Here is a 15,091-nt window from a genome sequence, read left to right on the forward strand (position 1 = left end):
TTACAAACCTCTACATTGACTTTTCTTTAAAAACACATTTTCAGGCTTCTGCTGTGACCTGGGTGTGAGGTGGTGGGCTTAGTGGTTTCATGCCAGATCTCATTAGCAGCAGCTCTGAGAAAAGCCTGCCAGGCTGAGCCTGTGGGTCACTTCAGGATAGATGTTCCTCTCCCTAAATGATTGGGAAGGGCCTGAAATGTGATTGTTGAGCACAGGAACCTTCCAGCCGTGCAACCAACCCATGGCAGGTGGATGCAGTCTGTCTCTCAAATCTCTGCATAAATTGGAAGTGGCACCATGAAACCTGCACTTCTGCTCCAGCTTTTCTCTCTGGCCTTTGCATTTCAATTGTAATTAGATTCTGTGTGTTCAGTGGTTTTCTCCAGGTCAGATCTGCTTATCTTCTAGTGCTTAATTGCACCAGGAAAACTCAAATGCCTGGACCAGGCAGGCAAGTTCCATTCATCAGACCCTTCTGGGTTGTGCAGTATAATGCAATTGTTGAGGAAATTTACCTAAGCTGGAGGGCTCTAATCTTCTAATCTAACAAGATTTGCCAAGGGAACAGAAATGAAGGGGGCTTAGAGTAAAGCCTATTGAGGGAAAACATCTGATGAGGAATTCTGTCTGTGTTTGCAGCCTTCAGTTTCGGATTGGCTCTGGGAAGGAAGGGACGATGGTGTTTGCTGTTGGGCAGGAGCCTCAGGTCTTCAGAGCCAAAAATGGACAACTAACAGTGGTAAGACCTCATGGGAGCACTGGGGACGTGACCTGTGCTTTCTCCCTTAGTGCTCAGCCCCTGTGGAAAGTCCAGTTAAGCTCTAGCACAGGCCTTTTGTGTGAGTTCAGGACTTGATTCCCCTTCCAGAGCAGAGAGGTGCAGGAGGCCACAATCAGTCAGTGTCTGCTACAGCAGGTAGAGCTAAACCTGCCTGCACAGCTCAGGGCTGCCAGGCAACATGTGGTGAGTGTGGCTGGAGGAACACAGAGGGCATGGGTCTCTGCTGCTGCCCTGGAGAGCTTGGTGTGGTGGGTACTGGCAGCTCCAGGCAGAGCCACATGCTGTGGAGGAGCCCCTGGGCACTGGTTAGCTTGGTCAGTTGTCCTCGCAGCCTGGAGGGGAAGGGACCTGTCTGGATATGCCAACTGTGAAACAGAAACAACACAACCCCTTTTCCCACAGCCAGGACTCAAAACATTGGTACCTGATTTAATTACTCTGCCCTTTTCTCATCCCAGGTGTCAACATAGGCAAAGTCTTGAAGAGTAACAGTTCCTGGTCACGGGAAGGAACCTGTAGGATCAACCAGCCCTCACGCCTGCCCTGGAATCTTTGATGCCACAGGGCTGCTGTGATTTGAGAGTTTGCATCTTTTAGGCTCTTTTTTTAATAGCTTGAAACTATTCAACTATAGCTAAGTAAGTTCCATTATCTTGCTGTAACATTCCAGTGAGCATAGATGCTCGTTACACTGTGACAGAGAGATGTTACAGCCCAAAGTTGCAGTTCCACTCATCAAATGTCCTTCTCTGTGCACTTGGGAAGAGCTGAGAGCTCTGACCCATCAGAAAGGATTGAGATTGCAGCAAAAAGGCTTCTCTAGCTGCACTTGGAGTGTCAGCTCACCAGAATTGCATCAAGTGCAGCTCAATGAACGTGACTCTGGTCTGAAAACACCTTCAAAACCAGCAACTACTCCTTTGGGGAGAAACAGTGAAATGCAGCTGGTGTTTTTGTTGGTGGATCAGCTTGTGAAGCTGCTTGTCTGGAACCTCAGTAAGCTGCTTTCTTGTCTACTCTGACAGGGGGATTTTTCCTTTTAGAGTAACACTGTCCTGGTCCTCCCCACATACCAGCTGTGCAAAACCTTAAATGACCAAATGTCTCCTGCTAGAAAGGGACATGCTGGCTCAGTGAAACCTAGTTCAGAAGAACCCCACCTTCTGCTGAAGAACCTTTATCTCCATGCACAGAGCTGAAGAATGTGGTGGGCACTGCTGTTCCCTCGAGGTGTGCTGGGGCAGCTGCAAGGGGAAGGGCTGGAAAACAGGACTTCTCAGGACATGACTCTGCTCCCTGCAGCTCTGTGCTCATGGCACTCACTCTGTTGCCTCATGTTGAGGCAAATTCATGTAGCTCCTGCTCCAGCTTCCCTGGGTTAGGCTGGAACTATAGCCTGAAGATCCTTGACTTGTTACCTTTGAATCCTGGGCTCTGCAACATCCTCAGAGGCTGATCCCTGGTGCCTTTGCCCTGAGCAGTGCCAGGAGTTAGAACTAACAACAGGCAGGAGGATGAGGTCTGGTATTTCTTCCTGAAAGTTCCTCCAGCTCCATGGCCCACAAGGATGACGTGCTCCAAACAAGTACTAAAGGGACTCGAATGTAAATATGAAATATCTTCTAATTTATTGTGTTATAGTTTAAAAAAAGTATATATTGCAAACATCAACCATACACTGAAATCCAGCTTAAGCTTTTTTGTACAGAAGTAGAAGGTGGGAGGGAATGATTGTACAGAACAGACAGATGTGCTGCTCTTGTCCACAGAAAGGAACAACTCCACCAGGACTGACAAGTTCTGCCTCCCCTTTGCTCCAAGGTGAGGCTGGAGCCCCCCTCACTGGGTGGTCCTGCAGCAGCACAGGGGCTGGTGGGCAGCTCTTGCCTCCACTTGTGGCACCTGCAGAGTGCACTCCAGCTTTTCTGCATTTTGCTGATGGACAAAAATCACTTCCACAAGTAAGGTTTCTAGTCTGCTCTACTCTGCTGTACTGTCACCACCAGAGTCTGCTGTGGGTGCTGGAGAACCAGAGCAGACATGACCATTGTTAACTGCCCATTACCAGGAGGCAGCACTAGGTAACCTGAAGAGCTGCTGGTGCCCAGGCCAGCTGCCCTGCTCCCTATCTTCACCCAAAGCTGCAGAGGCAAAACCATTTACAGTAACAATGCTCAAGAGATTTTGTGCAATGGCATTAACAAAGTCTCTCTCCACAGACCATGGACAAGTGGCCAGCAGGTAAAGGACGGTCACACAACAGCAGAACATCTTCAGCACACACAAGGTTAAGTCAGGAGTGTGTTAAGGCAGAGTCTGCCCAGAAATGCAATAACAAAACTGAAACTTAAACTCTCCTGGAGTGACTCACCAACCCCAAAGGGCTACAAACTGTTGTACAAAGATTAAAAAGAACCATCCCCCTGGTTTCTACAAACCCAGTTTGCAAAATGTGAAAGGAAATCCTGGAGCCAGTTAAGAACCTATTTACAGAGAAGTTAATCACATAGATGTGACCTGTCAGGTGCTTAGCACTGGAGTCAACACCTGTCACCTCCTGGAGCTGAACCTGCTCCTGCAACACAGGACAGGACTGCACCACTGCTGGGGGGCTGGAGCCTCCCTGGCACTGAGGGGGGACAGGGGCAGTGCAGCAGGGAGGGTACAGCTGCCTGGGGACAGAGCCAGCTCGTTAGCATTAATGAAGTGAGCAGGGGTGGCTGCAGGACTGTCAGCATGTTCTACAGTAATGGGCTGGTGTTTCCTTTTCCAGGAGCACGGAGGGGCTGTCAGGCTGCAGGGCTTTCCAGAGCACAGCTGGGAGGGCAGCAGGGCTGTTAGAGCTGCTCAGGACCTCCCCACTCTCCAAAGCCCCCTCCTGAGTGTCAGAGTGCACAGTGCTGGGGACACAGCAGGGCAGGGGACTTCCCATCCACCCTGAGCTTATCACACCAGGAAGGGAAGCAGGGAGAGGCCCTGGGCCCTGCACCCCCCAGTCTGCACTGTGGGCTTGTACAGACCTGAGGGATGCTGCAGACATGTGCAAGCAGAGATGAAAGAGCAGCCTCAACTGCCACAATGTGACCAAAGCTGCTGAAATACAGAATAACTGACACATCTGTCCCTGCTAAGCTCTTGCCAATCAATGAGTAGCTGCAGAAGAAAGACTAGAGGAGACAGGTACAACCACCCCAACACACCTGCCAGAGCTGTCTGTAACTTAGAGAACTCTTTGGTTAGTAAAATGATGACCTCAGCCTAACTTTGACATCTTTTTAGCTTTACCTGATGATTCAGAATCTGATCACTGAGCAAAAACACTTGGTGCTTTATTTTATCCTCCACAGACAAGCTACACCTGGGCTGGGCTGTAGCTGCTGTTTGGAACAGCAACACTGGGGTAACATGGCTGGTGATGCTCACAACTTTGGTTTCAACAGCCTTAACATGGCATTAGCAGCTCTGACCACGAGCAGGAATCCCTGCAGCAGGAAGTTGGGAAAAACCAAACACCCCCCTGGCTGAGGAACAGGAACATGGAGCTGCTGCCCTGTGTGAGAGGTCTGGCCAGCAAGGCCAGTGCAAGACACTCCAGCTGAAGGGTCAAAAACCTCTAGAAAAGGCCAAAGTTCTCTGGTGTCTGCCAAGGTGCCAGCCTGATGGTGAGGATAAGACTTCCTACCTTGGGTTTCTCTCCCTCTCAGGATTTGTGACATTACCCATCCCAGCTGTGGCTCTGTTCATTATCCTGTGCTATCCAGCCCTATGGAATAACACACCATCTCCTGCTGTAATTGATACTTGACTCCACAACAGGCAACAAGAGACTAGGAGGTAGATAAAATATTCATTATAATAGACAAGTACTCTTAGAAACTAGACTACATAGGTCTTCTCTGCAAAACATTTTAGCTCTACCCTTCCACACACAGCTGCCATTTCTGAAAGGACTTGGAATATGCTCAGGGAAAGTCAAACAAGGAATAACCACCTCTAGGCCACTGGTGACTGCTTCTCCCCACAGCACTGCTGCTGCCCTGGCTCTGAGCAAGGCAGTGCTCCTGTGGGGGTCACAGAACCAAGCAGGGCTGGACTGGCAGGGGGGCTGCCCACAATGAGCTCAGGGCCCTGTGGTCCCATGGAACCAACCCCCCAGCTGAGATCTGGGGCCAGACAGAAGTTCTAAGCACTAACAGGCAGCCCCACCACCCTCAGGAAAAGCAATCAGAGAATTTGCTCCTCGTTCTCCTTTTGGAGGAATTGCAACCAAACCCCTTGGCTACAGCAGGTGGGGCTCCCAGCTCAGGGCTGCAGCAGCTCCACTGAGCCCTTGGAGGAGCAGGTCCCATGAGCTGCAGGGAGCCAGAGCCACAGCCCAAGCAGCCTCCCTGCTCCCCCAGCACTACAGGAACAGGTCAGCATGGAGCCCTTCTCCTGGGCATCATGGTGAGGCTCTCCTGAGCCACCACCCTGGGAGAAAGGGAGCTCTGCAGCAGCTCTGGTGTGATCAGACCTGCATTTCTCCCATGGCAGAACGCCCAGGAGGAGGCAAGGGCAGTGGGTGCCCTGAGGGGGGTGCACAGCTGACTGACCTTTCCTTGGTGGTGGTTTGTTCTTTTGTTGTTTTTTTTTTTAAAGTGCAGGATAACTACTAATCCAAAGGAAGCCTCTTCCTCCCTAGCCACAAAATAGCAAAGACAATGAGTGCTAACAATTCAGGGCATTTCTCCAGGTGCTCAACAGGTCCTCACAGTACCCATCGTATGCCCAGCAACCTCACTTATTCTTGCCCTAGAACTACTGCATTTAAATACCCCAAATCATCTAGTTTGTTACAAAAGTAATTTACAGACTTTGCTGAGCAGAAGTTAAACCACCTGGTGCTCTGCTGCAGGTCCTGGGTCAGAGGAAGGGCAGCCCCCCCTGGGGGAAGGGCAGCTCACTGGTGCAGGTGGGCTCTGTCATCCGGGCGCTTGATGTGGATCCTGCGCACGCGCTCGATGCGCTCCCGCTCCTCATCCTCCTCCAGGTGGTGGGACCGACCTGCTGCCCCTCCAGTGGCCTCCAGGAGCGCGTTGTCAGGTCCCCTCCCATCCTGGGACTCGTACAGCAGGATGTTCAGTGTCTCCTCGTAGATGCGGGCTTCTGGGAACTCCACCTGTCACCAGAGAGAGAAGGTGACTCACCCGCTGCCTGCGGGTCACCTCTTTGAAATTCCTGACACCTCTCAGGGTTTAAAATTTTTGCTTTGCACTCCAGCCACACAAATCCTTCCTAGCACTATTGTTCCTGTTCTATTATTTCCTTTCAGCTTGTAAGGCCCAGCAACCAGGCTGGGTTTGTTTTCTCAGAACAGGCCTACCCGCTGGGCAGACTCGGGCAGATTCCCCCTGGGAAGGGAAGGCCAGCACAGGGAAGGTGTGCCATGGCTCCCCAGGATCTGCTTCTACACAGGGATACAAAGCAGACTTTGTTAAGTGAGTGAGTTTGTCTGAAGATGAAGAACTGGACTGAACCTGTGTTATGGAAGATGACAATGGTGCTGTGTGAAGCGCCCCCACCCTCGGGAACCCACAGCCTGAGCTCTGCTGGGCTGCTCCTGCTTTGAAAGGCACTGATTATTCTACAGAGATGCTCAACAATGACAGGAGTGTTCAAAAGAAAACAGATGTCAGGATGCCAGGCTGAGAGCAGCTCAGCCCACAGCTGGCAGCAGTCAGGGCTTTGCTCCTACCTTTGTCTGCTTCTTCTCAGTAGCATAAACAATGGAGGTGCAGCAGACCTCGGCGATCTTCCGCCCCTGCCCGTAGAAGGACCAGCAGCAGATCTCGTCCCCAATCACATCTTTGATGAAGAGCACTCTGCCATTGAACCTCAGGGACAGCTTGTCAAAGAGCTCGATGTTCTTCAGCATGTTGTCATCAGAGTTGCTGTGAGAGGAAGGCAGGGCTCATGTTGGGGTAGTGCAGGCAGGGGCTCAGGCAGAGCACTCGCAGGCCCTGACACTCAGGCTCCTTTGACTTACTCCATCCTTACCAAGGCAGTGCTGGTTGGTACCCAGGACTGCATTAGGTAACTCATTTGACTAGTACCAGGAGGAAAACCTGCTGCCAAAGCAGTAATATGGCATCAGCAGTCCTAGGAATGTGTCCATGGCCCTTCTTTTTTGTACAAAACTCTACCACCCAAAAGAAACCATTGCTAAGCTCAGCACCAGCTGGATGGGAACAGTGTTATGTCACAAAACACAGACATAAGGGAAAAGAGACAAGGGCCCAGGCCTGATAATTCTACCACTTATTGAGAATACTGCACCATATCATCACAGAAAGGTTTGGTTTGGAAGGGATCATGCAGTTCCAACCCCCCTGGGCATGAGCAGGGGAGGCTTCCTGCATTCAGCTAAGGTGCCCATGGGGAAGGTGGGCCAGCAGTTGGCATGGGGCCTCTGCCAGCTGCACCTGAGATCAGACAAATCCTCTGGCACAGGGACAGCACATGCTCAGCCTTCCACTGGTGGCAGCAGCTCCCTTCTAATTCAAGTTTGAAACTAATTGGGAAAAGACTGAGTGCCTGCCAGCACCAATCTGTCACTGGTTCTGAGTGCAGAAAGAGCAAATGCTCATCAGGGATTTTAGTTGATGAAAAACCTCTAAGTGCAGCAAAAGTCACTTACCTGGTGTAGGAATATTTGTTGTTGCTTCTGTTATACAGCAACTTCACTGCTGGCTGTAAAACACAAACCCCAGATCAGTCACAGGAAGCACAGTGAGATCTGGAGTCTCAGCTCACGCCAAGACCCCACAGCAGAGGAGCTGCACAGCCCAAGCCCAGTGGGATTTTGTTACTGCTGGTGTGTGTTTTGGGTGAGCCCAGCACTGCCAGTAAAGACCATTTTCCAAAGTACACCTGGGCAAGGCCCCAGGCAGGCCCAGGGCAGCAGGCAGCAACCCTCACCTCTCCCACCACCCAGCCCCTCACCTTGTTGGAAGTGGCAATAAGCTTCTGCTCCTCTTTGGAAGAGGTGATGACTGGCACCTTGCAGAAGGGCTCGTACGCATCTTTGTTCTGCTGGAACAAGAACCAAACAGTGGCTGAAGGTCAAGAGGCCTTGGGACACTAACCCCGACTGAAGAGATCCAGGCTCAGGCTGCAGCCCAGCCTTAAGGAGCAACTGTCTCTGGTCCATGCTTTGATCCAGGCTGGCACTCCTGGGTGACCACCTGAGATGCTCATTCCTGCTCTTTACCACTCTGCAAACACTGGGACACAATGTTATCTACCAATTTAAAGGGCAGGATTCTGGAATATGGCTTCATTCCAACAGGACACCAGTAACAATGACTTCAAACCAAAGCTGGGCACCTCTACAGGAAAACAAAGAACAAAACGGGACTCCCTATAAACAGCTGCTCTGGTCCAGCCAAAGGACCTGTCCCTGTCTGGACAATACTGGAAATATTAACTTCTGCACAGATCTCATGCTGATGATGGATCATTTCCCTCTGTAAGACCCTGATGGCAGAGGATAATGCTGCAGAGGAGTTCCACATGCTGCCACGAGTCAGCAGAGGGAAAGAGAGCAACTCTTCATCCCTCACTGTAACTGGGTAGCTCTAAATGTTGGGAATAACTCACTACCTTTTCCTGGATGTGACCAGACTCCAGTAGATCAAGTATTGAAATTTCATCCCAGCCTCAAAAAGGCACCAAGTCAAGGCCAGCAGAGAATCTTGCTCTGCCCAGATGCTGCTTCCCACCCAGAGCAGCCTCCTCTTTCTGCCCCCTCATTGCAGCTAGAGTGACCCAGCCCCTCCTCAGCTCTGTGACCTACCTGCAAGGCTGCCTGGCACTCGTCCACCAGCCCCTGCACCAGGTAGTACTTGGCTTCAGCCAACAGCTCCTCGATCTCCCTGCGGCTCTCGGGGAGCGGCACAGCCCCGTCCCGCAGGTAGTTCAGGATTGTCCCAAAGTGCTTCCCACAGCGGTCGATCAGGATCCAGCCTGGGGACAGAGGAACACCACGGTACAGAAGAAGCAGTGGCAAAGGTGGCAAAAGGCCTTGACACCAGCCTGGGACTGGTGCACCAAGCAGGTTCCTGCCCAGAGAGACTAACTCCAGCAGCTGGTGAGCAGAGCAGCAGAAAGCACCTGGAATTTATTGTCTTTTCCTGCATTTCAAGTGCAGAGAATGTGGGGACCAGGGGAGGAAGCTCACTTGTTTCTCATAGTTCCCCAGTTATTGACAAATTAGTAACTGAAATGGAAGAATACTTTTCATTCTCACACCCCCCAGCTCTGTTCTCCCTCTCTTCCCAAAGCCCCGACATATTTTTTTGTCCTCTACCTCAAGGTCCTGTCACACACGTGTGGCTGTTTCTGACAACCGACCAGAGCCACCCAGACTTGACCATCTACAGGTGCACCTGAACACAACACGGGGACCCACCCTGCTCCAGATGTGCAAAAAGGTGGGCAAGAGAAAGGCAGCACAGACCTGGCAGTGTCCTGGCAGACACTGCTTCAGTCTCTGTATTCCCAAAGTGCATAAATTTGGTAGAACAAAGTGGCCATGGAACTGCTGAAAGACGTGATGCTACTGCAGGTGTAGGCAGAGCAGCAGGTCCAGCCCCTGCCCTGGGCCTGCCCAGCACTGACAGAGGTGTGAAGGGACAACCAACATCTTCCCAGTTTGCTGGGGATGAGAGGATCTGGGCTCCCCCTCCTGCTGGACCCCAAGGAATGTCAGGCAGCGCCGAGGCTCCGGTTTCCATAAATGAACAGCTGGCCACTCTGATGGGCTGCAGGCAGGAATGCAGCGAGGAAACACTTGTGGGAAGGAGTCATATTTTGGACAAATAAGGAAAGTAGGTTAAAGCAGACCCTGTGTGTTCTGCATGAATGGAATGACTAGTAAAGTCTGAACATTTGGTTCAATTTGGAAAGTGAACACAGCCTGTCCGAGCTGTTCTGTGGAAAACTCAGACACTCTCCAGCCCTTCACTTCAGGCCTCCCCATCTCCCTCACTGCCCTGCTGCCTACACAGAACACTGTGTGTGCTCACAACTGTCACTGCACAGACTGTGATAGCAAATGAGAAGCTGGAAGCAGAACCAGAGACAGAGAAACCACAGAACTGCTCCAGGCTAACGAACACAGTGTAGGTCTCCAAGCAGCCAGGATCAGGGCTGTGTGTCAGGGCAGAGGTATCTAAAGGAAGATCCCCCACTTTAAAGAGGGAGCACAAGACATGGTAACAAGCACAGGCATCCACAGCCCACAAATGCAGCTGTTGTCAGATTACCAGAGTACAGCAGCACGCAGGGAGGTCAAGGGCAGGCTGAGAGCAGAACTATGATCCCCAGACCTCTTTGTCACCATCTCAACTGTGACTGATTCCTTCTGTAGGCTGCAAAAATCTCCTGCAATTCCATGTTTGCAGATGGTGAACCCAAAGCAGGACTGCTCATCTTCATGTGCCGGGGGGGTGAGAAAGTATTTGGAGCAGCATTGCAAAATCCAAGTGACTGTTAAAACAGCCTTCAGAAAGCCTGCTGTAAGCAAAGAGCCAGGCAGGCAGCCCAGGAGTGACCCTCCTGCCACTCAGCCAGGGTGCTGCAGAGCCTGACAACTCGTGTCAGTTACAGACTTTTAAAGCCATTTAATTGCAGTGTGTGGAGAATGGCTACAAAAATGCCCTGGGATCCACTGACTGAGGCAGCAATGTGTGATCCATGGACTGCACGTGCACACATTACTCTTAGGAAAATAACCTTTTGTTTTACAAGTCTCAGGGACAACATCCAAACCCTCCTGCTAAACCAGGTGACATCTTCTGACCAAGCCCTGACAGCTGAACTAGCAGCCTGACACTGGGAGCTGCCTGGTGCTCCAGAACCTGACCTGCAGCTGAACAAAAACCAGGCACCTCCATCAGCTGGTTAACAGCAGTGGGGAGTGAGGAAAAAAATAAATCACACTGCAGAAAAGAAAATGGGGAACAGATGGATGCACCTGGGAAACAGACATCCTTCTCATCACCAGAAAAATAACATTTTCAAAATATGCTGATTTGCTACAGCTCATGAACAATTTTCAAGCCAAAAATAACCATCCACCACCAGAGAATTCCCACCTTTTCTCCTACGGCCTGAGTGCAGCATGTTGCAATTGCTGAGCTTTGGGGAAGAGCTGGGGCTGGGGTCAGAAGAATGTGCCTGAGCACAGAGGAAGGCCCCGAGTGACACATCCCATGGGCTGTTTCCAAACTTTACCCCTTCCAGCTTCTCTGGCTTCTTCTCCTAAGAAACATTTTGTTCTGCGACAGATTTTGGGTGTGACCAATTAGGAGAAATTTTGAAGAATTTCAGATAAAAAGAGTTTCCTTTAACAGCTCTAATGCTATTGTCCCTGTTGCCAGCACCAGGCCAGGCCAGGGGAGATAAAGCAGGAGCTGCTGGATGGGAATGTCTCAGTTACAACATGCAGGAAGTATCAAATTCCTATTGAAGTGGCTAAAGGGAACAATCCCACACAGACACTGTGGGATTCACAGCAAAATCAACTTGCAATGCAACATCTCAAGCACGATATTTTAGCAGATTAGCCTCCAGTTACCCTCCCATTAGCAGTAACATCAGCTGCTTTCCAGCAGAAAGTGCCTCACTGGCACAGCCCCGAGCCTCGGGAGCACCACGTTCCTCCTGTGGCACCAGGATGCCTGGAGGAAGGGCTGAGCCCACACCAGGGTGGGCTTCCAGAATTAATTTGGAATCTCTGATCCATTTCCAAACTGAAGGACTTGGGAAGTCTCAAACTGTCCCATTTTGTGACAGGCAGGGCAGCTTTAGTGAGGGACAGGAGGAGACTTTTGGCACTGCCTGAAGCAGCAAGTTTAGAGGCCGTCAATGAACCAGTTCCCACCCTTCCCACTGGAGTCCCTCTCCAGTCCTCCCAGTAAGGTGCCAATTCCCATTTCACATGGGATACTTCCTATCTGCCCCACTGGCCAGCTCTTTTATGCAACCTGCACAGACCAGTGAGGCAGCCCAGAGCCCACACCCCACAGCACCAATGTTCCTGCTTCACAGCCAAGGCCATGAGACCACACCTGGAACCTTGCAGAATATTTGCATAATTAGGTTCTACTTTTTAGCATTTTTTCCTCCAAATCCACTTCCTCCTATCTCCAGAAAGCTTATCACAAGAGCCAGACTAAATCCATCCACATGACCTCCAAACACAGCCTACTCTGAAGCACATACAGCTCAGCCCTGCTGCCCTGAGCACACCCTGCACCCTGGGTGCTCTCAGCAAGTTCAGACAGAAATGTCAAGTAATTAACCAGTCACAAGAAAGGTGTTTTGAACCTCCAGGCTCAGCAATGCAGCAGCTCTTTTTAACGACAAGGTAAACAAGGCCATAAACATAATAATGGGCAAAAAGTCTGGGCACAAATAGAAAGCTGTGCCTCCAATTCAACCCTCTGACACTCCCACCATGTGGGGATACTGACTCCAAGCTACGTCACCAGGATCGGTTGCCACAAACACATTTTAGCCATATTATTAATTTAAATGTTTGAAAGAATCTCAGCAGAAGAGAAAATCAAGGTATCTCTTACAGAAATGAAGTATCTGAGCACTGCTCCCTCAGCAGAGTGCAGTTGGACACACTGCAGGTTCCTTCTCTCCAGACAGACCCATTTCCAGCTCTTGCCCTTTCCTGTCAGGGATCCTGGAGCAAATTTCCTGAGCAATTTGCAGCTGGTTGTTTAGCAAAGCCAACCATCAATACTCTCACAGGGAACCAGTTTTATTCCAAACCCTCATCTTTTAGCTCATAAAATCCCCGATGTTCAGAGCACCCTTTATACTCGTGTTTGAGGGAAGGGAACAGGCAGGGAACTGCCTTCTGTGCTTCAGAGTAAACACACGAGTCCTGACTCACAGATTCTTACTCACTGTCCCCACCATTTTCCAGACACTGAAGGGCTTTAGTGTTGGTATTTCAAAAGAAAAAGCCTGTGTTATCTGGGCCTGACAGGAATCTCAGGAGTCCTCACCATCCTTTTGTTCACACAACGATTCAAGTCATCCACGTTTTCTGCTCCACATCTTTTCTAAGACACAAGTGTTAACACCAATCAAACCTGGAAATGCCCGGGCCTGCAGCTCAGATGTTCCTCTTTGCTCTCCCATATTTTTCTCTGACCCCTTCCATCCTATTTGCACAGAGCAGCAGGGAAGCCAGCAGGAGGGCCATGGGAGCAGCCTCTTACCTTCACTGTCCGTCAGCACTTCCATCCTGCCACTGAACATGGCCTTGAGCATGGTGTCCTGCTTGGTCAGTGTCTGCATGGTGGTGTAGTAGAGGGCCCCCCCGATGTTCAGCTTGACATACTTGGAGCTGGGGCTGGTCCCCTTGAAGGAGGTGGTGCGAGTGGCCGCTGCTGGCACCGCTGAGCTCACCACGCTTTCTCCTGACATCTCTTCCTGCAAGCAAGGAGTCCCCTGTCACACCTGCAGCCCCACCACAGGACACACAGCCTGGTGTTCCTACCACAGGACACCCAGCCTGCTGTTCCCACCACAGGATGCCCAGCCTGCTATTCGACCAGCTGTTCCCACAGACACAGCCAGAGGTGTGCTGGGCACCCTCAGCCTGGGCTCCTCTCTGCCTCTTTGCAGAGTTCTCCAATGTTGTAGACATTTGTCTTCTTTGTGGTGGTGATAGGAACCAGCCACAGCACATAACACAAGGCAGGCTGTGAAAGCTGAGCAGCATTTCATGCTGCAGAAGTCAGAGCCTTCCCACAAAACCGTGTCCATTTCTTTCACAACTTCTAAAGCTTAAGCTCTTACATCACCCATGATCTGGTATGCAACTGGGCAATTCCCTGAGCAAATTCCCGTCTGCTAAAATGCCAGCTCTCCACAGACTTTCTCCAGATTGTTTTCCCTGCAGCACACACAGCTCCCCAGGGAGCTCACACAAGCTTCCCACTCCCTTCCCTGCGCTCCCAGATCCCTTGGCACCACAGAACCCAGCATCCAGCATCTTCCCTGCTCACAGTCCCCAGACACAGTGGACTCTGGTCAGCTCCCAAGGTCAGCGCCTCAAACAGGAGCACCTTAGCTTAGCACCACAAATGCTCTGAGAGCCACTAACGAGAAACCCTTCATCAAGCTGCATCCCCGTGTTTCACTGTTCTGCCTCACAACGGGACAGGATGAGGAGCAGCCATCCCAGGCAGACCCAGCTCCTACAACACCCTCAGCACCCTGTCTGGCTCTGCACTGGGTCAGCTCTGCTGTCACCCTAAGCAGAACTATCAGGCAGCAAATCTGAGCAGAGCTGTGGTTACGTGTCCACGTCGCTTTTCACCAGGTGAGGGAGCAGGCCGGGCAGAGATGCCCTCAGGGGACTGTCCCCTCTGTCACAAGCCTGCCCAGGGCTCTCCACAGGGCAGCCCCAGCCCCAGCTCAGCCCCCCTCCAGCAGCTGAAGCTGCCCAGGGCTGGGGCAGGAGCTGTGCCGGGGGTTGCAGCAGGGGATCCTGTGCTGCGGTGCGGCCGCCGCCCAGCACAGAGCTGGGGGCTGCGGCCCGAGCCCCCCAGGCCCGCCCTCCCCGCACCACGCCAGCCTCCGGCCAGGGGCCGGCCCCGGGGGGCCCTCCCGACACCGATGGAAACCAGACCGCGGGCACCCCAGGTTTTGGAAGGGGACCTCGCTCTCCAAACACCCCAACCTCTGGAGCTGAACCCCACACGCACTCCCCGCAAGCCGCCCCGCTTCCCAGCATCTGGCTCCTGGAACCCCCCCAAGCCCCGCACCGGCCCCAGCCCACTCCCCGCGCACCCCCCGGGGGCCGAGTCCCCACGTTTTACCTCAGCCCGGCCCCCGACCCCCCGGCCCGGCGCCCTCCCAGCTCCCGCGGGAGGAACGCCCAGCAGCGCAGCCCGGCCGCGGTTGAGCAGCCCCGCAGGCCGGCCCGGCCCGCTCCCCGCTCCCCCGAGCCCCGGCCCCGCTGCCCTCACCATGAACGGCGAGCGCGGCCCCTCAGACCGAGCGAGCGGCAGCGCCGGGCGGGGGCACTTCCGCCCCTCGCGCTGCCTTCCGCCGCCGCCCCGGGCGCGCCCACAAACCCGTCCGGAGTTCCCCCCGCTCTCTCCGGGCGGTGCCGCGCTGCCCGCCGCGGCCTCCCGAGCTCTGCCCAGCCTGCCTCGGCCCCACCTGGCCTTCCCGGCAGCGGCGGCACCCGGAGCCGGCCGCCCGCCCCGCGCAGAGCGGAGCCCCGAGGGTGGGCGA

The 15,091-nt window shown here is 52.7% G+C and overlaps 2 protein-coding genes across 6 annotated transcripts in view; one reads left to right on the plus strand and one right to left on the minus strand.

The window, feature by feature from the left end:
* MYO1H (myosin IH) overlaps window positions 1-2,393 on the plus strand; it is a 51,980-nt gene extending 49,587 nt beyond the window's left edge. For all 4 annotated transcript variants that reach the window (XM_051633913.1, XM_051633914.1, XM_051633915.1 and 1 more), the window contains 2 exons: window positions 640-739; window positions 1,240-2,393. In XM_051633913.1, coding sequence (XP_051489873.1) covers window positions 640-739; window positions 1,240-1,251 — 112 coding nt within the window. In that variant the 3' untranslated portion in view covers window positions 1,252-2,393. The remainder of the gene's footprint in view (window positions 1-639; window positions 740-1,239) is intronic.
* A 1-nt stretch (window position 2,394) lies between these two features.
* KCTD10 (potassium channel tetramerization domain containing 10) lies at window positions 2,395-14,880 on the minus strand. 2 transcript variants are annotated; one of them, XM_051633918.1, is made up of 7 exons: window positions 14,821-14,880; window positions 13,063-13,276; window positions 8,616-8,785; window positions 7,763-7,849; window positions 7,458-7,510; window positions 6,516-6,711; window positions 2,395-5,939 (listed from the first exon to the last, which is right to left on the minus strand). In XM_051633918.1, exons 1-7 carry the CDS (start codon window positions 14,821-14,823, stop codon window positions 5,721-5,723), a joined length of 942 nt encoding a protein of 313 aa, XP_051489878.1. In that variant the 5' UTR covers window positions 14,824-14,880; the 3' UTR covers window positions 2,395-5,720. The 2 variants fall into 2 exon arrangements, with proteins under 2 accessions (XP_051489878.1, XP_051489877.1); XM_051633917.1 differs by having other exon boundaries at window positions 7,763-7,852; window positions 14,821-14,879.
* Window positions 14,881-15,091: the final 211 nt, after the last annotated feature.

The sequence above is a fragment of the Apus apus genome, chromosome 16 (assembly GCF_020740795.1).
Source record: "Apus apus isolate bApuApu2 chromosome 16, bApuApu2.pri.cur, whole genome shotgun sequence".
Taxonomy (NCBI): Eukaryota; Metazoa; Chordata; class Aves; order Apodiformes; family Apodidae; genus Apus; species Apus apus.

Excerpts from the sequence above, each read along its gene's own strand:
- KCTD10 (XM_051633917.1), bottom strand. Across the intron at positions 8,786-13,062 it reads AGTGCTGACGGACAGTGAAG|GCTGGATCCTGATCGACCGC; the intron begins GTAAGAGGCTGC and ends CTCTGTCCCCAG. Across the intron at positions 6,712-7,457 it reads AACAAATATTCCTACACCAG|CAACTCTGATGACAACATGC; the intron begins GTAAGTGACTTT and ends TTCCTCTCACAG.